Here is a 20306-nt window from a genome sequence, read left to right on the forward strand (position 1 = left end):
ATTCTCAGAGATTCTCAAAAAAGGGTGATTTTTTGTCATGTTTGCTATATGGTAGTCAGGAGTTTAAAACAAACAAACAAACAAACAAAATGACAACAAAACCTCACGTTCATGCACTGTTAGCACAAGGAGGACTGAAAAAGTTAAGTGGTTATATAGTGTGTATGGCTATTCATTTTTTTTCCCCTCCAGTATGAATACACTGGACAAGGCAGCCCTGACACTCATTTGAGACATGAGGCACAGTTCTGCCACTTGTATTCACATTGAACTTAGGAGGAAGAGTTCACAACACAGAAGGAACAGGTTGCCTATTGTCTGGAAGGGAATGAAAGGACATCATTCTGCCCAGCCAGAGGCCAGCTGAGAGAAGAATATGTTGTCTCTACGTAAATGAATTTCTTGAGTAAATATCAAGGAGAAATAGGAAATGTGTAAGTTGGGAGACACATCTGAAATGATGACTGCAGTTGGCTTATGAGCAAGTTTGGACGGGAAATTGGTAGAAACTTCCCATTTTAAGAATGAAGTGCACCATAGCTATGAAGTCAGTGGACAAACCAGAACACTAACAAACATGTTGGGGTCTAGAGTCAAACAGATATACCTAACTTTACTATACCTAAACATCTGAGGGATTGCTTTTAGAGGCTGAGGGCTTGTACCCCATTTCCAATCACTTTCTCTGTGCCCCCTTCCCCAGAGAAGGAAGCTGCTTGGCTTCACTGCCCTCTGATTCAGCTGCCCGCTGAGGCTGCCCGCTCCTCAGCACCTGTAAGCAGCAGCACCTCCAAGTCTCCTCCTGCACCAGCAGCACATCAGCGTCTCTGGTTCCAGCAGCAGGACATCGGCGTCTCCCATTGCACCATGCAGACCTCCACGCCTCGAGTGCCACCAGCAGTACTCAATGCGAGCTGGACGCTCAGGGCACTTATGGCCACCCACCTTTGTGAGGTCAAAGGCTGACAGTGACTCTCTGCTGACCTCACACGGCTCTCGGGCGCCCCGATGGCAGAGGTTACGGCGGTAAGCTGACTGCCAGGAGAAAAGGCTGACATGAAGTGGCTGCTCCACCATGCCAGGAGCAAGGTCTGCTGGAATGGGGGTTCGGAGGGGAGCTCGGCCTTCGGCCTGGGAACTGTGCCTGGGAGCCAGGGACGTCCTTGGTGTGCAGCTGGACACCTGGGCCTGAGAAAGCAAGGTTTCTTTAGAGAGAATTGGAAGCATCGTCACCTAGTGGCTGTGTCAGGGGGACGAGAGAAATGCACAGCATCTCTTGGTTCCCTGAAGTGCACGTGTCCTATGCCCTTGGATGTCTCCATGATAGAAAAAGGGACTGATTTTTACCCAAAACAGAGCTCCTTTCTCTCGGGAGCTTCTCATGCTGCGTGTCCTCCTCTCTTTCTTGTATTTGGCTATGACTTTAGGCTTGTTCTTGCTACTCCTTAAGCAGACTGAAGATTCCCCGGATCATCACATTAACTGATTTTCACTACCTCTACGTGCCTTTCCTCCACTTTAATCTAATTAATTAGTGCTATCCTCTTCACGCCTGCTACAGAGGTATCTTTCCTACCTGGTACAAGCTAGAAGAGCTTAGCAGCATCCATACGTCTCTTTCCTTTAGTCATCACAGTTACTTGCTCGAGGTAATTTGTGTTGAGCAGTAATCCACAGGAAGTGTCACCAAGCCAAGGCTGCATTTGCTTGTGTCTTATGGAATCCCTGCAGCTGTGTCCCCTCCCAGCTTCCTGTGTGCCCCAAGCATCCTCGCTTGCAGGGCAGTAGAAGATGCAGAAAAGTCCTGGCCTTAGTGGAAGCACTGCCCTGCAAGAGCTAAGACATCCCTCTTAGCAGCACGCTGTAGCCCCGAAATCCCAAAAAACGGCACATGCCAGCTACTGGGAAGGAAATGAACTCTGTCATTGTGATATACCCGCTCAAGGCCCTGCTCTTTGGCCCAGGTGTCTACGAGGCGGTTTTGGAAATGAATCCTGTTGTGTGACTCCGTTCTTTCTGGGTGCTCCGTGCCCATAAAGCTTGCTTTTCAAGGCCCAGGAGGCTCTGCCGGGCACTGGCCTGGGTTCCCAGCCTGACCCACCTGCTGGGAATCAGGGAGGCTCGGTCGGTGTCTTGTGTTGGGTTTACGAGGACAGGTTCTGGTAGCGGGGGGCTGCAGGGGTGTCCTCCGTGAGGAGAATGCAGCAGCTGCCCCATGTTAGATAAGGGCCGGTTCCAGGAGGCTCCAGAGGGACCCGCTGCTGCCCAGAACTGAGACAAAAAGGATGATGTTTTGCGCCTGCGTGAGAGCCCACCTAAGAAAGGGAAAGAAACCTGCTGCACAGCAGCGTCTGGGTCAGGGAGGAGTGAGAAACCTCTCTGCAGCCCCCAAGGTGAGTGCAGCAGGAGGCAGGAGGTGCTCCAGGCTCACAGCAGCAGTTCCCCTGCGGCCTGGGGAGAGGCCCCTGGTGGAGCAGGCTGTCCCCCTGCAGCCCACGGGTCCCACACGGAGCAGATCTCCACGCTGCAGCCCGTGGAGGAGCCCCCGCTGGAGCAGGTGGATGTGGCCTGGAGGAGGCCGCGGCCTGTGGAGAGCCCCCGCAGGAGCAGGCCCGGCCTGGACTGGAACAGGCTCTGCTGAGCCTCTTTTGCCCGTGACGATCATAGTGGAGTGATCTCCCTGTCCTTCTCTCAGCCCTTGAGCGCTTTCCATCCTATTTTCTCCCCTTTCCGTTTGAGGAGGGGCAGGGAGAGAGCGGTTGAGGTGGAGCTCAGCTGCCCAGCTGAGGAAAAACACCACACCTGCTGTTCTTCGACCCTCAGCAACCCCACAGCATCTTCCTGGAAGGGATCCCTTTCCTTCACGCCTGACAGGCGCCGCCTCCAGAGGCTTGTGCCCCGTTTCCGATCGCTTTCTCAGTGCCCCCTTCCCCAGAGAAGGATCCCAGCTGCTTGGCTTCCCTGCCCTCCGATTCCAGGCTCCCGGAGCTGTTATCCCAGCATCGCAGCAGCCAGGTGACAATGTGCTCGCCTGCATGACAGCTGAAATCTTGTCCCATGTCTCGCAGCTCGCCCAGGGATGGGGATCACCTGCCTACTGCTGCTTTTCTCTCTTTTCTATTTTATAACAGCCTCTTCTTCCCTTCGATGGCCCTACATTGGGGTCGCCTGCCTTGCCTTCCTATTGCTCCTTCCCCTTCTTCTGAGGACTTTCTTCCCTGCCTAAACGAGATGACTTCTGCATTCATTCCTTCATCTTGTGTGTATTGGCGACTGATACGGCAACGGGGTAGTCCCCGGAGCCAGCTGTAGGGCCTGTCCCAGGGTTGGAGTGGCTGCAGGGAACATCACAAGGGTTGGAGGGGCTGCAGGTAACTTCACAGGGGTTGCAGGGGCTGCAGGTAAAATCATAGGGGTTGCAGGGGCTGCAGGTAAAATCACAGGGGTTGGAAGGGCTGCAGGTAAAATCACAGGGATTGCAGGGGCTGCAGGTAAAATCACAGGGGTTGCAGGGGCCGCAGGGTGCGTCACAGGTTTGCATCAGATCAAGACGCATTTCCCTAGAACCACACATTTCCTCCTGAAGGTGCTGAATAGTATTGAATGGTCTTCAAATGCATAGAGCAGACCCAGCAAACGTACAGCTGGTGCTCGGAAGTAGTTAACTTTTATTTTGTTGTTGTTAATTTTGTATCATGACAACAGATGCAAATATGTATCTTGAGTTGAGGGCAAAGGTGACCTTGGATCTGAAGCACACAGGCGTTCACTAATGTCCCCCCCACCCTGAGTGAATCCAGAACGACTCGGAAGGAAAACTAAAGCACAAAGCAGTGCGTTGTGATAAAGAGAGTTTAATAGGGTAGAAAAGGAAGAGAACCTAAAAAAATGCCATCCTGTACAACACAGTCAATAAAGTAAATTTAATGAAATAAAAATGAAACCAATTTTTCCCATTCTAATGAATTCCTATCCCCATCGTGACTTCCCATCCCACTGATCATTTCCTATCCCAACAACCTCCCGTGTCTGATCCCAAGGCTGAATTCCCAACTCCCATCACCCTCCCATCCACCCAGCCGTCCACCCATTTTCTCCCGTCCGTGCTGGCCATGCCCACATCCATGCACGGACTGAGCATGGGCAGCGGGAGCGGGCTGCATGAAATCCCCTCGGCATCCCAGTGCAAGAACAGCTGCAGGCAGAGGCCTTGCTGAGTGAACACCTACACTAGAGGAATTTAATAAGGAAGGCACTAAATAAGAGAAATGACCCGAACGAAGAAATAAGTTTGGGACCTCAGCCATTTGGTGTCCCAACAAGCAGTTCCCATGCCCAACCTTTCCCACCCCAGCTATTGCCAACATCCCAACAGCTTCCCACTGCAACGTTCATTCGTGACCCGCGCATTTCCCATTGCCCCAGTTGCCCATCCCTGAAAGTGGCAAACACTGCCCAGCTCCAGCACTGGAGAAGGGAGAGGGCAAGCGAGGGGGGCAAGGGCTGAGGAGCGTGGCTGAAGCTGGAGCAGGCGCCTGCAGAGGTCTCTGTGCCTGCATGCTGAGCGGGCCCGGGTGCTGCGGGGGCCGTCGAGGAGCGCAGGGTCACGGGTAGCCGTAATACTTGGCTATGGCGTGGTCCTTCTGCCGCTGCACGAAGAATTGCACGGGGCCGATCTTCATCTGGTGGGCCGCCCGCTGCCGCTCCTCCTGGGCCAGCTTCTTCAGGCGCTCCCGCTCGGGACGCTGCTGCGGCGTGATGGGCACCGACGCCTCCTGCTCCTCCAGCGGCGTGGGCGCCGCGTCGCCGCCCGCCCAGGGCCCCACGCAGGGCACGTAGTCCACGCGGGGCTGCGCCGGACGCTGCAGCGTGCGTGGCTGCGTGGGCAGAGGCTCCCGCTGCGCTTGGCCCCCCGCGGCTGGCAGGCACGGCGCTCTGGGCGCCTGCTGCACGGGAGCTCTCCACGCTCGCGCCGTGCTGCCTGGTGGTGCCGGCACCGCCTGGGCCTTGTCGCCAGCTGGGGGCCGGGGGGCAGCGGGCACAGCGCTGGAGCCTGGCACCGTCGGCGGGGCCCTGGGCATGCTGCTGGGGCCGCTGGAGGTGGGCTGCAGCTGCACACAGGGCGGCTGGCGCACTGGCCCCAGCGCCTTCGCCCTGGCCCCCAGCGGCTGCAAAGTCTCGCTGGGGGTCTTTGTCCCCGGGTGCTGGCGCTGCAGCGTCTTGTCCCCGATGGCTTGGGGACGGAGCCTGTCCTGGGCCCGCACGGCACGGGCACGGGCACGGGGCTTAATGGGGGGGGGCTCCAGCAGCAGCAGCGCTCTCCGGGGAGGCGGTGCCGCTGCTCCTTGCCCCCCAGCAGCCCCCGGGCTTCGGGCTCTCTTGCTGGGCGCCCTGGTGCTGTCGCTCGCCGGCTGCTGCCTGCCGCCGCCCGCTTGGATGCTGCTGCCAGCCACCGCGCTGTGGCCACCCGTCTTCCCCTGGCACAGCGTCTTGGGGCCTTGGCCACCCTGGCCCAGCAGCGTCGTCTTCTCCTTGCCGGGGGTTTTCTCCGTCGCCGGCCTCCTGTGCTGGGAGCTCTGCGCTGTGCTGGGGGTGCTGGTGGGCGCGGGGCGCTTGGCCCCCCACTTGGTGCCGGTGGGCGCAGGGGCAGGCGGGGGGCTCTTGAGGGGACTCAGAGGGGGATTGGGCAGGGGCCTCCTAAGGGCTCTAATAAATTCAGGGCCGGGGGGGCTCTTGAGGGGACCCAGAGGGGGATTGGGCAGGGGTCTCCTAAGGGCTCTAATAAATTCAGGGTCGGGGGGGCTCTTGAGGGGACTCAGGCGAGGCTTGGGCAGGGGTCTCCTAAGGGAATTAAGGAATTCAGGGTCGGGGGGTCTCTTGAGGGGACGCGAGGGAGGGTTGGGCAGGGGTCTGCTAAGGGCAGTGAGGAATTCAGGGTGGGGGGGCCTTTTGGGGAGAGTGAAGGGAGGGTTGGGCAGGGGTCTCCTGAGGGCACTGAGCTGGGGACTGGCTGCAGGCTTGAGGGGGGAGCTCGCTGCCGGCACAGCAGGGGGCTGCACCGCCCGCCCACCCTGCACCTTCTCGGGGTGCACCCCAGGGGTTGAGGGTACCTCACCCAGCGCTCTGGTGGCTGCCAGTCCCTGTGTGCTCGGCTCCTCCATGTCCTCGCAGAGGTCGGGCAGCTCAGACAGGAAGCGGCTGAGCACAGGACTGCTGGGGACACCGGGGAAGGCGTCCTGGGGCTCCACGGCATCGAGCCAGCTGAGCAGCTCCTCCAAGCCGGAGATGTCCAGGTCGGCCGGGAGCTGGTCCTGCAGGTGCTGCAGCTGCTGGCTGTCCCCTGCCAGGTGGGGAAAGGCCTCGGCGAAGGCATCGGGGCCCAGCTCAAGCAGCTCCAGGGGCTCCTCAGGCACCTCTGCAACTGTCGCCGCTGAGGAAAAAGCAAGCAAATCCCCCAGGATGGGCGATGCCAGCTTTCCCATGGCTCCTGGGTGTGGGGCGCCCAGCGGCCGGCTGCGCCAGCCCCAAACTCACCGTCGGGCGTCACCGTCCGGGTGCTGGCGGTCGTTGGAGCCTGGGCAGGCTCGGGGGGAGTGGGGCCGGGCAGCGGGGGCCCCTGGTCCTCGCTGAGCCCCACGGCGTGGTCGCAGGGCTCCGGCAGCTGCCCCCGGCTGCTGGTCAGGGTGCGGGGCGCGGGGAGCGCCTGCCCCCGCAGCGGAGGCCCCGGGACGAGGAGGGGTGGGGGGCCGGGGTGGGCAGGGGCCTGCAGCAGGCAGGTGCCTGCGGGGTGCAGGAGCTCCCCATGGAGCACGGCCCCGGGCCCCAGCCAGAGGGGATCCTGGGGCAGCACCGTCCCCGTCCCCACGGGCTGTCCCCACTGGTAGACGGGGGCCCAGGGAGGAGCGGTGTGGGGGAGCTGCCCCACAGCAGGGAGCTGCCCCACGGCGGGGAGCTGCCCAAGCTGCAGGTGGTGCCCCTCGGGTGGGAGGTGCCCCCCAGGTGCCAGCTGCACCCCGGCGGGGAGCTGCAGCACCTGCCCCTGGACCCCCGGCACCACGTGCCAGACGGTGGCCTGGGGCAGCGCGTAGGGGAGGGTGGGTACCTGGGGGGGCTGCAAGGGCAGCGCCATCGCTCCGGGGAGGGAGGGCAGCAGCCACGCAGCCACCGTTGGCGGCACGGCTGGGACGACGAAGGGGGAGTTTTGCGTCTGCGGAAGCCGCGGAAGCCGTCTGGGGAAACCCTCTGTGGGAAAAAGGGCGCTGGGGTGAGATCTGGGGCGCTGGGCTCGCCAGCAGGGCCGCAGCCCCGGGAGGAGCGGGAGCCGGCTGCTGTACCTGCCATGGTGGCTGGAGAGTGGGGCGGTCGGTTGGGGAACGCGGGCAACGGCGGTTCCGTCCCAACGGCTGACCAGCCCCTCACCGCCATCTTGGTGAGGACTGCAGGTTTTGGACCCAAGCAGGCTTCCCGTCGCAAGACTTTTCCATCCCCATCAGGCTTTCCCTCCCACGCATCATTTGCCATGCCCAGGACGGTTTCACACCAACACTTCCCCGTCCCAAGCATTTCCCGTCCCAGTACCAGCTTTTCATCCTAACGGTCATTTCCCATCCTTACAATTTCACATGATAACAGATTCCCATACGAGATATTTCCCATCGACACGAAGCCTTTCTTAATCCAAAGAGATCTCATCCCAAAGAATTCCCATCTCTCTGATTACTTTTCCAAGTACTTCCTTCCCCAGTGAATGTTACCCGCCCCATTAAAGACTTCCCATCCCAATACTTCCCCATCCCCGGAGTGATTTCCCATCCCGACGCTTTTGCTCCCCAATGATTTCAAACCCAGGGAAGATTTCCCATCTCTTTGATTTCCTAGCCCAATGGCTTTCCACCCCAAGGAAGTCTTCCCATCCCAGCAATGATTTCTCGGCCCACTCATCATTTCCCATCCCAATCATTTCCCATTTTCACCATCCAACAGACAGCTTAGCCAGCCCACAGCTGTAGAGAGATCACAACAGGGATTTGGACGATTCTGTTAGATGCAAGGTCACGGAGACTTGGTGTGCTACCGATTGCTCTTTATTACAGATCAACACAGATCGCCAGTACCAAGGGCGCTGGGATGAATCTGCTGAATATGCAGATACAAGGCTCTTACATTTCTTACCAGGAAATAAACAGATATGGGCATTTCTCTCTACCCACCTTAGTAAAAGGATAGGAAGGGTAGAGCAGTAATTAAGAGGAGCATGCTCAGCCACCGGCACGGAGGCTGCCCGCTCCTCAGCACCTGTAAGCAGCAGCACCTTCAGGTCTCCTCCTGCACCAGCAGCACATCAGCGTCTCTTGTTCCAGCAGCAGGACATCGGCGTCTCCCATTGCACCATGCAGACCTCCACGCCTCGAGTGCCACCAGCAGTACTCAATGCGAGCTGGACGCTCAGGGCACTTATGGCCACCCACCTTTGTGAGGTCAAAGGCTGACAGTGACTCTCTGCTGACCTCACACGGCTCTCGGGCGCCCCGATGGCAGAGGTTACGGCGGTAAGCTGACTGCCAGGAGAAAAGGCTGACATGAAATGGCTGCTCCACCATGCCAGGAGCAAGGTCTGCTGGAATGGGGGTTCGGAGGGGAGCTCGGCCTTGGGCCTGGGAACTGTGCCTGGGAGCCAGGGACGTCCTTGGTGTGCAGCTGGACACCTGGGCCTGAGAAAGCAAGGTTTCTTTAGAGAGAATTGGAAGCATCGTCACCTAGTGGCTGTGTCAGGGGGACGAGAGAAATGCACAGCATCTCTTGGTTCCCTGAAGTGCACGTGTCCTACGCCCTTGGATGTCTCCATGATAGAAAAAGGGACTGATTTTTACCCAAAACAGAGCTCCTTTCTTTCGGGAGCTTCTCATGCTGCGTGTCCTCCTCTCTTTCTTGTATTTGGCTATGACTTTAGGCTTGTTCTTGCTACTCCTTAAGCAGACTGAAGCTTCCTGGGAACATCACGTTAACTGATTTTCACTACCTCTACGTGCCTTTCCTCCACTTCTCATCTAATTAATTAGTGCTATCCTCTTCACGCCTGCTACAGAGGTGTCTTTCCTACCTGGTAAAAGCTAGAAGAGCTTAGCAGCATCCATACGTCTCTTTCCTTTAGTCGTCACAGTTACTTGCTCGAGGTAATTTGTGTTGAGCAGTAATCCACAGGAAGTGTCACCAAGCCAAGGCTGCATTTGCTTGTGTCTTATGGAATCCCTGCAGCTGTGTCCCCTCCCAGCTTCCTGTGTGCCCCAAGCATCCTCGCTTGCAGGGCAGTAGAAGATGCAGAAAAGTCCTGGCCTTAGTGGAAGCACTGCCCTGCAAGAGCTAAGACATCCCTCTTAGCAGCACGCTGTAGCCCCGAAATCCCAAAAAACGGCACATGCCAGCTACTGGGAAGGAAATGAACTCTGTCATTGTGATATACCCGCTCAAGGCCCTGCTCTTTGGCCCAGGTGTCTACGAGGCGGTTTTGGAAATGAATCCTGTTGTGTGACTCCGTTCTTTCTGGGTGCTCCGTGCCCATAAAGCTTGCTTTTCAAGGCCCAGGAGGCTCTGCCGGGCACTGGCCTGGGTTCCCAGCCTGACCCACCTGCTGGGAATCAGGGAGGCTCGGTCGGTGTCTTGTGTTGGGTTTACGAGGACAGGTTCTGGTAGCGGGGGGCTGCAGGGGTGTCCTCCGTGAGGAGAATGCAGCAGCTGCCCCATGTTAGATAAGGGCCGGTTCCAGGAGGCTCCAGAGGGACCCGCTGCTGCCCAGAACTGAGACAAAAAGGATGATGTTTTGCGCCTGTGTGAGAGCCCACCTAAGAAAGGGAAAGAAACCTGCTGCACAGCAGCGTCTGGGTCAGGGAGGAGTGAGAAACCTCTCTGCAGCCCCCAAGGTGAGTGCAGCAGGAGGCAGGAGGTGCTCCAGGCTCACAGCAGCAGTTTCCCTGCGGCCTGGGGAGAGGCCCCTGGTGGAGCAGGCTGTCCCCCTGCAGCCCACGGGTCCCACACGGAGCAGATCTCCACGCTGCAGCCCGTGGAGGAGCCCCCGGTGGAGCAGGTGGATGTGGCCTGGAGGAGGCCGCGGCCTGTGGAGAGCCCCCGCAGGAGCAGGCCCGGCCTGGACTGGAACAGGCTCTGCTGAGCCTCTTTTGCCCGTGACGATCATAGTGGAGTGATCTCCCTGTCCTTCTCTCAGCCCTTGAGCGCTTTCCATCCTATTTTCTCCCCTTTCCGTTTGAGGAGGGGCAGGGAGAGAGCGGTTGAGGTGGAGCTCAGCTGCCCAGCTGAGGAAAAACACCACACCTGCTGTTCTTCGACCCTCAGCAACCCCACAGCATCTTCCTGGAAGGGATCCCTTTCCTTCACGCCTGACGGGCGCCGCCTCCAGAGGCTTGTGCCCCGTTTCCGATCGCTTTCTCAGTGCCCCCTTCCCCAGAGAAGGATCCCGGCTGCTTGGCTTCCCTGCCCTCCGATTCCAGGCTCCCGGAGCTGTTATCCCAGCATCGCAGCAGCCAGGTGACAATGTGCTCGCCTGCATGACAGCTGAAATCTTGTCCCATCATGTCTCGCAGCTCGCCCAGGGATGGGGATCACCTGCTTACTGCTGCTTTTCTCTCTTTTCTATTTTATAACAGCCTCCTCTTTCCTTCGATGGCCCTACATTGGGGTCAGCTGCCTCGCCTTCCTATTGCTCCTTCCCCTTCTTCTGAGGACTTTCTTCCCTGCCTAAACGAGATGACTTCGCATTCATTCCTTCATCTTGTGTGTATTGGCGACTGATACGGCAACGGGGTAGTCCCCGGAGCCAGCTGTAGGGCCTGTCCCAGGGTTGGAGTGGCTGCAGGGAACATCACAAGGGTTGGAGGGGCTGCAGGTAACTTCACAGGGGTTGCAGGGGCTGCAGGTAAAATCATAGGGGTTGCAGGGGCTGCAGGTAAAATCACAGGGGTTGGAAGGGCTGCAGGTAAAATCACAGGGATTGCAGGGGCTGCAGGTAAAATCACAGGGGTTGCAGGGGCCGCAGGGTGCGTCACAGGTTTGCATCAGATCAAGACGCATTTCCCTAGAACCACACATTTCCTCCTGAAGGTGCTGAATAGTATTGAATGGTCTTCAAATGCATAGAGCAGACCCAGCAAACGTACAGCTGGTGCTCGGAAGTAGTTAACTTTTATTTTGTTGTTGTTAATTTTGTATCATGACAACAGATGCAAATATGTATCTTGAGTTGAGGGCAAAGGTGACCTTGGATCTGAAGCACACAGGCGTTCACTAATGTCCCCCCCACCCTGAGTGAATCCAGAACGACTCGGAAGGAAAACTAAAGCACAAAGCAGTGCGTTGTGATAAAGAGAGTTTAATAGGGTAGAAAAGGAAGAGAACCTAAAAAAATGCCATCCTGTACAACACAGTCAATAAAGTAAATTTAATGAAATAAAAATGAAACCAATTTTTCCCATTCTAATGAATTCCTATCCCCATCGTGACTTCCCATCCCACTGATCATTTCCTATCCCAACAACCTCCCGTGTCTGATCCCAAGGCTGAATTCCCAACTCCCATCACCCTCCCATCCACCCAGCCGTCCACCCATTTTCTCCCGTCCGTGCTGGCCATGCCCACATCCATGCACGGACTGAGCATGGGCAGCGGGAGCGGGCTGCATGAAATCCCCTCGGCATCCCAGTGCAAGAACAGCTGCAGGCAGAGGCCTTGCTGAGTGAACACCTACACTAGAGGAATTTAATAAGGAAGGCACTAAATAAGAGAAATGACCCGAACGAAGAAATAAGTTTGGGACCTCAGCCATTTGGTGTCCCAACAAGCAGTTCCCATGCCCAACCTTTCCCACCCCAGCTATTGCCAACATCCCAACAGCTTCCCACTGCAACGTTCATTCGTGACCCGCGCATTTCCCATTGCCCCAGTTGCCCATCCCTGAAAGTGGCAAACACTGCCCAGCTCCAGCACTGGAGAAGGGAGAGGGCAAGCGAGGGGGGCAAGGGCTGAGGAGCGTGGCTGAAGCTGGAGCAGGCGCCTGCAGAGGTCTCTGTGCCTGCATGCTGAGCGGGCCCGGGTGCTGCGGGGGCCGTCGAGGAGCGCAGGGTCACGGGTAGCCGTAATACTTGGCTATGGCGTGGTCCTTCTGCCGCTGCACGAAGAATTGCACGGGGCCGATCTTCATCTGGTGGGCCGCCCGCTGCCGCTCCTCCTGGGCCAGCTTCTTCAGGCGCTCCCGCTCGGGACGCTGCTGCGGCGTGATGGGCACCGACGCCTCCTGCTCCTCCAGCGGCGTGGGCGCCGCGTCGCCGCCCGCCCAGGGCCCCACGCAGGGCACGTAGTCCACGCGGGGCTGCGCCGGACGCTGCAGCGTGCGTGGCTGCGTGGGCAGAGGCTCCCGCTGCGCTTGGCCCCCCGCGGCTGGCAGGCACGGCGCTCTGGGCGCCTGCTGCACGGGAGCTCTCCACGCTCGCGCCGTGCTGCCTGGTGGTGCCGGCACCGCCTGGGCCTTGTCGCCAGCTGGGGGCCGGGGGGCAGCGGGCACAGCGCTGGAGCCTGGCACCGTCGGCGGGGCCCTGGGCATGCTGCTGGGGCCGCTGGAGGTGGGCTGCAGCTGCACACAGGGCGGCTGGCGCACTGGCCCCAGCGCCTTCGCCCTGGCCCCCAGCGGCTGCAAAGTCTCGCTGGGGGTCTTTGTCCCCGGGTGCTGGCGCTGCAGCGTCTTGTCCCCGATGGCTTGGGGACGGAGCCTGTCCTGGGCCCGCACGGCACGGGCACGGGCACGGGGCTTAATGGGGGGGGGCTCCAGCAGCAGCAGCGCTCTCCGGGGAGGCGGTGCCGCTGCTCCTTGCCCCCCAGCAGCCCCCGGGCTTCGGGCTCTCTTGCTGGGCGCCCTGGTGCTGTCGCTCGCCGGCTGCTGCCTGCCGCCGCCCGCTTGGCTGCTGCTGCCAGCCACCGCGCTGTGGCCACCCGTCTTCCCCTGGCACAGCGTCTTGGGGCCTTGGCCACCCTGGCCCAGCAGCGTCGTCTTCTCCTTGCCGGGGGTTTTCTCCGTCGCCGGCCTCCTGTGCTGGGAGCTCTGCGCTGTGCTGGGGGTGCTGGTGGGCGTGGGGCGCTTGGCCCCCCACTTGGTGCCGGTGGGCGCAGGGGCAGGCGGGGGGCTCTTGAGGGGACTCAGAGGGGGATTGGGCAGGGGCCTCCTAAGGGCTCTAATAAATTCAGGGCCGGGGGGGCTCTTGAGGGGACCCAGAGGGGGATTGGGCAGGGTTCTCCTAAGGGCTCTAATAAATTCAGGGTCGGGGGGGCTCTTGAGGGGACTCAGGCGAGGCTTGGGCAGGGGTCTCCTAAGGGAATTAAGGAATTCAGGGTCGGGGGGTCTCTTGAGGGGACGCGAGGGAGGGTTGGGCAGGGGTCTGCTAAGGGCAGTGAGGAATTCAGGGTGGGGGGGCCTTTTGGGGAGAGTGAAGGGAGGGTTGGGCAGGGGTCTCCTGAGGGCACTGAGCTGGGGACTGGCTGCAGGCTTGAGGGGGGAGCTCGCTGCCGGCACAGCAGGGGGCTGCACCGCCCGCCCACCCTGCACCTTCTCGGGGTGCACCCCAGGGGTTGAGGGTACCTCACCCAGCGCTCTGGTGGCTGCCAGTCCCTGTGTGCTCGGCTCCTCCATGTCCTCGCAGAGGTCGGGCAGCTCAGACAGGAAGCGGCTGAGCACAGGACTGCTGGGGACACCGGGGAAGGCGTCCTGGGGCTCCACGGCATCGAGCCAGCTGAGCAGCTCCTCCAAGCCGGAGATGTCCAGGTCGGCCGGGAGCTGGTCCTGCAGGTGCTGCAGCTGCTGGCTGTCCCCTGCCAGGTGGGGAAAGGCCTCGGCGAAGGCATCGGGGCCCAGCTCAAGCAGCTCCAGGGGCTCCTCAGGCACCTCTGCAACTGTCGCCGCTGAGGAAAAAGCAAGCAAATCCCCCAGGATGGGCGATGCCAGCTTTCCCATGGCTCCTGGGTGTGGGGCGCCCAGCGGCCGGCTGCGCCAGCCCCAAACTCACCGTCGGGCGTCACCGTCCGGGTGCTGGCGGTCGTTGGAGCCTGGGCAGGCTCGGGGGGAGTGGGGCCGGGCAGCGGGGGCCCCTGGTCCTCGCTGAGCCCCACGGCGTGGTCGCAGGGCTCCGGCAGCTGCCCCCGGCTGCTGGTCAGGGTGCGGGGCGCGGGGAGCGCCTGCCCCCGCAGCGGAGGCCCCGGGACGAGGAGGGGTGGGGGGCCGGGGTGGGCAGGGGCCTGCAGCAGGCAGGTGCCTGCGGGGTGCAGGAGCTCCCCATGGAGCACGGCCCCGGGCCCCAGCCAGAGGGGATCCTGGGGCAGCACCGTCCCCGTCCCCACGGGCTGTCCCCACTGGTAGACGGGGGCCCAGGGAGGAGCGGTGTGGGGGAGCTGCCCCACAGCAGGGAGCTGCCCCACGGCGGGGAGCTGCCCAAGCTGCAGGTGGTGCCCCTCGGGTGGGAGGTGCCCCCCAGGTGCCAGCTGCACCCCGGCGGGGAGCTGCAGCACCTGCCCCTGGACCCCCGGCACCACGTGCCAGACGGTGGCCTGGGGCAGCGCGTAGGGGAGGGTGGGTACCTGGGGGGGCTGCAAGGGCAGCGCCATCGCTCCGGGGAGGGAGGGCAGCAGCCACGCAGCCACCGTTGGCGGCACGGCTGGGACGACGAAGGGGGAGTTTTGCGTCTGCGGAAGCCGCGGAAGCCGTCTGGGGAAACCCTCTGTGGGAAAAAGGGCGCTGGGGTGAGATCTGGGGCGCTGGGCTCGCCAGCAGGGCCGCAGCCCCGGGAGGAGCGGGAGCTGGCTGCTGTACCTGCCATGGTGGCTGGAGAGTGGGGCGGTCGGTTGGGGAACGCGGGCAACGGCGGTTCCGTCCCAACGGCTGACCAGCCCCTCACCGCCATCTTGGTGAGGACTGCAGGTTTTGGACCCAAGCAGGCTTCCCGTCGCAAGACTTTTCCATCCCCATCAGGCTTTCCCTCCCACGCATCATTTGCCATGCCCAGGACGGTTTCACACCAACACTTCCCCGTCCCAAGCATTTCCCGTCCCAGTACCAGCTTTTCATCCTAACGGTCATTTCCCATCCTTACAATTTCACATGATAACAGATTCCCATACGAGATATTTCCCATCGACACGAAGCCTTTCTTAATCCAAAGAGATCTCATCCCAAAGAATTCCCATCTCTCTGATTACTTTTCCAAGTACTTCCTTCCCCAGTGAATGTTACCCGCCCCATTAAAGACTTCCCATCCCAATACTTCCCCATCCCCGGAGTGATTTCCCATCCCGACGCTTTTGCTCCCCAATGATTTCAAACCCAGGGAAGATTTCCCATCTCTTTGATTTCCTAGCCCAATGGCTTTCCACCCCAAGGAAGTCTTCCCATCCCAGCAATGATTTCTCGGCCCACTCATCATTTCCCATCCCAATCATTTCCCATTTTCACCATCCAACAGACAGCTTAGCCAGCCCACAGCTGTAGAGAGATCACAACAGGGATTTGGACGATTCTGTTAGATGCAAGGTCACGGAGACTTGGTGTGCTACCGATTGCTCTTTATTACAGATCAACACAGATCGCCAGTACCAAGGGCGCTGGGATGAATCTGCTGAATATGCAGATACAAGGCTCTTACATTTCTTACCAGGAAATAAACAGATATGGGCATTTCTCTCTACCCACCTTAGTAAAAAGATAGGAAGGGTAGAGCAGTAATTAAGAGGAGCATGCTCAGCCACCGGCACGGAGGCTGCCCGCTCCTCAGCACCTGTAAGCAGCAGCACCTTCAGGTCTCCTCCTGCACCAGCAGCACATCAGCGTCTCTTGTTCCAGCAGCAGGACATCGGCGTCTCCCATTGCACCATGCAGACCTCCACGCCTCGAGTGCCACCAGCAGTACTCAATGCGAGCTGGACGCTCAGGGCACTTATGGCCACCCACCTTTGTGAGGTCAAAGGCTGACAGTGACTCTCTGCTGACCTCACACGGCTCTCGGGCGCCCCGATGGCAGAGGTTACGGCGGTAAGCTGACTGCCAGGAGAAAAGGCTGACATGAAGTGGCTGCTCCACCATGCCAGGAGCAAGGTCTGCTGGAATGGGGGTTCAGAGGGGAGCTCGGCCTTCGGCCTGGGAACTGTGCCTGGGAGCCAGGGACGTCCTTGGTGTGCAGCTGGACACCTGGGCCTGAGAAAGCAAGGTTTCTTTAGAGAGAATTGGAAGCATCGTCGCCTAGTGGCTGTGTCAGGGGGACGAGAGAAATGCACAGCATCTCTTGGTTCCCTGAAGTGCACGTGTCCTACGCCCTTGGATGTCTCCATGATAGAAAAAGGGACTGAGTTTTACCCAAAACAGAGCTCCTTTCTCTCAGGAGCTTCTCATGCTGCGTGTCCTCCTCTCTTGCTTGTATTTGGCTATGACTTTAGGCTTGTTCTTCCTAGTCCTTAAGCAGACTGAAGCTTCCTGGGAACATCACGTTAACTGATTTTCACTACCTCTACGTGCCTTTCCTCCACTTCTCATCTAATTAATTAGTGCTATCCTCTTCACGCCTGCTACAGAGGTATCTTTCCTACCTGGTACAAGCTAGAAGAGCTTAGCAGCATCCATACGTCTCTTTCCTTTAGTCCTCACAGTTACTTTCTCGAGGTAATTTGTGTTGAGCAGTAATCAACAGGAAGTGTCACCAAGCCAAGGCTGCATTTGCTTGTGTCTTATGGAATCCCTGCAGCTGTGTCCCCTCCCAGCTTCCTGTGTGCCCCAAGCATCCTCGCTTGCAGGGCAGTAGAAGATGCAGAAAAGTCCTGGCCTTAGTGGAAGCACTGCCCTGCAAGAGCTAAGACATCCCTCTTAGCAGCACGCTGTAGCCCCGAAATCCCAAAAAACGGCACATGCCAGCTACTGGGAAGGAAATGAACTCTGTCATTGTGATATACCCGCTCAAGGCCCTGCTCTTTGGCCCAGGTGTCTACGAGGCGGTTTTGGAAATGAATCCTGTTGTGTGACTCCGTTCTTTCTGGGTGCTCCGTCCCCATAAAGCTTGCTTTTCAAGGCCCAGGAGGGTCTGCCGGGCACTGGCCTGGGTTCCCAGCCTGACCCACCTGCTGGGAATCAGGGAGGCTCGGTCGGTGTCTTGTGTTGGGTTTACGAGGACAGGTTCTGGTAGCGGGGGGCTGCAGGGGTGTCCTCTGTGAGGAGAATGCAGCAGCTGCCCCATGTTAGATAAGGGCCGGTTCCAGGAGGCTCCAGAGGGACCCGCTGCTGCCCAGAACTGAGACAAAAAGGATGATGTTTTGCGCCTGCGTGAGAGCCCACCTAAGAAAGGGAAAGAAACCTGCTGCACAGCAGCGTCTGGGTCAGGGAGGAGTGAGAAACCTCTCTGCAGCCCCCAAGGTGAGTGCAGCAGGAGGCAGGAGGTGCTCCAGGCTCACAGCAGCAGTTCCCCTGCGGCCTGGGGAGAGGCCCCTGGTGGAGCAGGCTGTCCCCCTGCAGCCCACGGGTCCCACACGGAGCAGATCTCCACGCTGCAGCCCGTGGAGGAGCCCCCGGTGGAGCAGGTGGATGTGGCCTGGAGGAGGCCGCGGCCTGTGGAGAGCCCCCGCAGGAGCAGGCCCGGCCTGGACTGGAACAGGCTCTGCTGAGCCTCTTTTGCCCGTGACGATCATAGTGGAGTGATCTCCCTGTCCTTCTCTCAGCCCTTGAGCGCTTTCCATCCTATTTTCTCCCCTTTCCGTTTGAGGAGGGGCAGGGAGAGAGCGGTTGAGGTGGAGCTCAGCTGCCCAGCTGAGGAAAAACACCACACCTGCTGTTCTTCGACCCTCAGCAACCCCACAGCATCTTCCTGGAAGGGATCCCTTTCCTTCACGCCTGACAGGCGCCGCCTCCAGAGGCTTGTGCCCCGTTTCCGATCGCTTTCTCAGTGCCCCCTTCCCCAGAGAAGGATCCCAGCAGCTTGGCTTCCCTGCCCTCCGATTCCAGGCTCCCGGAGCTGTTATCCCAGCATCGCAGCAGCCAGGTGACAATGTGCTCGCCTGCATGACAGCTGAAATCTTGTCCCATGTCTCGCAGCTCGCCCAGGGATGGGGATCACCTGCCTACTGCTGCTTTTCTCTCTTTTCTATTTTATAACAGCCTCTTCTTCCCTTCGATGGCCCTACATTGGGGTCGCCTGCCTTGCCTTCCTATTGCTCCTTCCCCTTCTTCTGAGGACTTTCTTCCCTGCCTAAACGAGATGACTTCTGCATTCATTCCTTCATCTTGTGTGTATTGGCGACTGATACGGCAACGGGGTAGTCCCCGGAGCCAGCTGTAGGGCCTGTCCCAGGGTTGGAGTGGCTGCAGGGAACATCACAAGGGTTGGAGGGGCTGCAGGTAACTTCACAGGGGTTGCAGGGGCTGCAGGTAAAATCATAGGGGTTGCAGGGGCTGCAGGTAAAATCACAGGGATTGCAGGGGCTGCAGGTAAAATCACAGGGGTTGCAGGGGCCGCAGGGTGCGTCACAGGTTTGCATCAGATCAAGACGCATTTCCCTAGAACCACACATTTCCTCCTGAAGGTGCTGAATAGTATTGAATGGTCTTCAAATGCATAGAGCAGACCCAGCAAACGTACAGCTGGTGCTCGGAAGTAGTTAACTTTTATTTTGTTGTTGTTAATTTTGTATCATGACAACAGATGCAAATATGTATCTTGAGTTGAGGGCAAAGGTGACCTTGGATCTGAAGCACACAGGCGTTCACTAATGTCCCCCCCACCCTGAGTGAATCCAGAACGACTCGGAAGGAAAACTAAAGCACAAAGCAGTGCGTTGTGATAAAGAGAGTTTAATAGGGTAGAAAAGGAAGAGAACCTAAAAAAATGCCATCCTGTACAACACAGTCAATAAAGTAAATTTAATGAAATAAAAATGAAACCAATTTTTCCCATTCTAATGAATTCCTATCCCCATCGTGACTTCCCATCCCACTGATCATTTCCTATCCCAACAACCTCCCGTGTCTGATCCCAAGGCTGAATTCCCAACTCCCATCACCCTCCCATCCACCCAGCCGTCCACCCATTTTCTCCCGTCCGTGCTGGCCATGCCCACATCCATGCACGGACTGAGCATGGGCAGCGGGAGCGGGCTGCATGAAATCCCCTCGGCATCCCAGTGCAAGAACAGCTGCAGGCAGAGGCCTTGCTGAGTGAACACCTACACTAGAGGAATTTAATAAGGAAGGCACTAAATAAGAGAAATGACCCGAACGAAGAAATAAGTTTGGGACCTCAGCCATTTGGTGTCCCAACAAGCAGTTCCCATGCCCAACCTTTCCCACCCCAGCTATTGCCAACATCCCAACAGCTTCCCACTGCAACGTTCATTCGTGACCCGCGCATTTCCCATTGCCCCAGTTGCCCATCCCTGAAAGTGGCAAACACTGCCCAGCTCCAGCACTGGAGAAGGGAGAGGGCAAGCGAGGGGGGCAAGGGCTGAGGAGCGTGGCTGAAGCTGGAGCAGGCGCCTGCAGAGGTCTCTGTGCCTGCATGCTGAGCGGGCCCGGGTGCTGCGGGGGCCGTCGAGGAGCGCAGGGTCACGGGTAGCCGTAATACTTGGCTATGGCGTGGTCCTTCTGCCGCTGCACGAAGAATTGCACGGGGCCGATCTTCATCTGGTGGGCCACCCGCTGCCGCTCCTCCTGGGCCAGCTTCTTCAGGCGCTCCCGCTCGGGACGCTGCTGCGGCGTGATGGGCACCGACGCCTCCTGCTCCTCCAGCGGCGTGGGCGCCGCGTCGCCGCCCGCCCAGGGCCCCACGCAGGGCACGTAGTCCACGCGGGGCTGCGCCGGACGCTGCAGCGTGCGTGGCTGCGTGGGCAGAGGCTCCCGCTGCGCTTGGCCCCCCGCGGCTGGCAGGCACGGCGCTCTGGGCGCCTGCTGCACGGGAGCTCTCCACGCTCGCGCCGTGCTGCCTGGTGGTGCCGGCACCGCCTGGGCCTTGTCGCCAGCTGGGGGCCGGGGGGCAGCGGGCACAGCGCTGGAGCCTGGCACCGTCGGCGGGGCCCTGGGCATGCTGCTGGGGCCGCTGGAAGTGGGCTGCAGCTGCACACAGGGCGGCTGGCGCACTGGCCCCAGCGCCTTCGCCCTGGCCCCCAGCGGCTGCAAAGTCTCGCTGGGGGTCTTTGTCCCCGGGTGCTGGCGCTGCAGCGTCTTGTCCCCGATGGCTTGGGGACGGAGCCTGTCCTGGGCCCGCACGGCACGGGCACGGGCACGGGGC

The 20306-nt window shown here is 59.5% G+C and overlaps 1 protein-coding gene across 1 annotated transcript; it reads right to left on the reverse strand.

Annotated features, from left to right (window-relative positions):
* Positions 1–311: 311 nt before the first annotated feature.
* LOC136788607 (WAS/WASL-interacting protein family member 3-like) lies at positions 312–15540 on the reverse strand. The gene is made up of 4 exons (XM_066987169.1): positions 14861–15540; positions 14061–14768; positions 12828–13956; positions 312–318 (listed from the first exon to the last, which is right to left on the reverse strand). Exons 1-4 carry the CDS (start codon positions 15087–15089, stop codon positions 312–314), a joined length of 2073 nt encoding a protein of 690 aa, XP_066843270.1. The 5' UTR covers positions 15090–15540.
* Between the last annotated feature and the right edge of the window lie 4766 nt (positions 15541–20306).

This window comes from Anser cygnoides, chromosome W, assembly GCF_040182565.1.
Source record: "Anser cygnoides isolate HZ-2024a breed goose chromosome W, Taihu_goose_T2T_genome, whole genome shotgun sequence".
Lineage (NCBI taxonomy): Eukaryota > Metazoa > Chordata > Aves > Anseriformes > Anatidae > Anser > Anser cygnoides.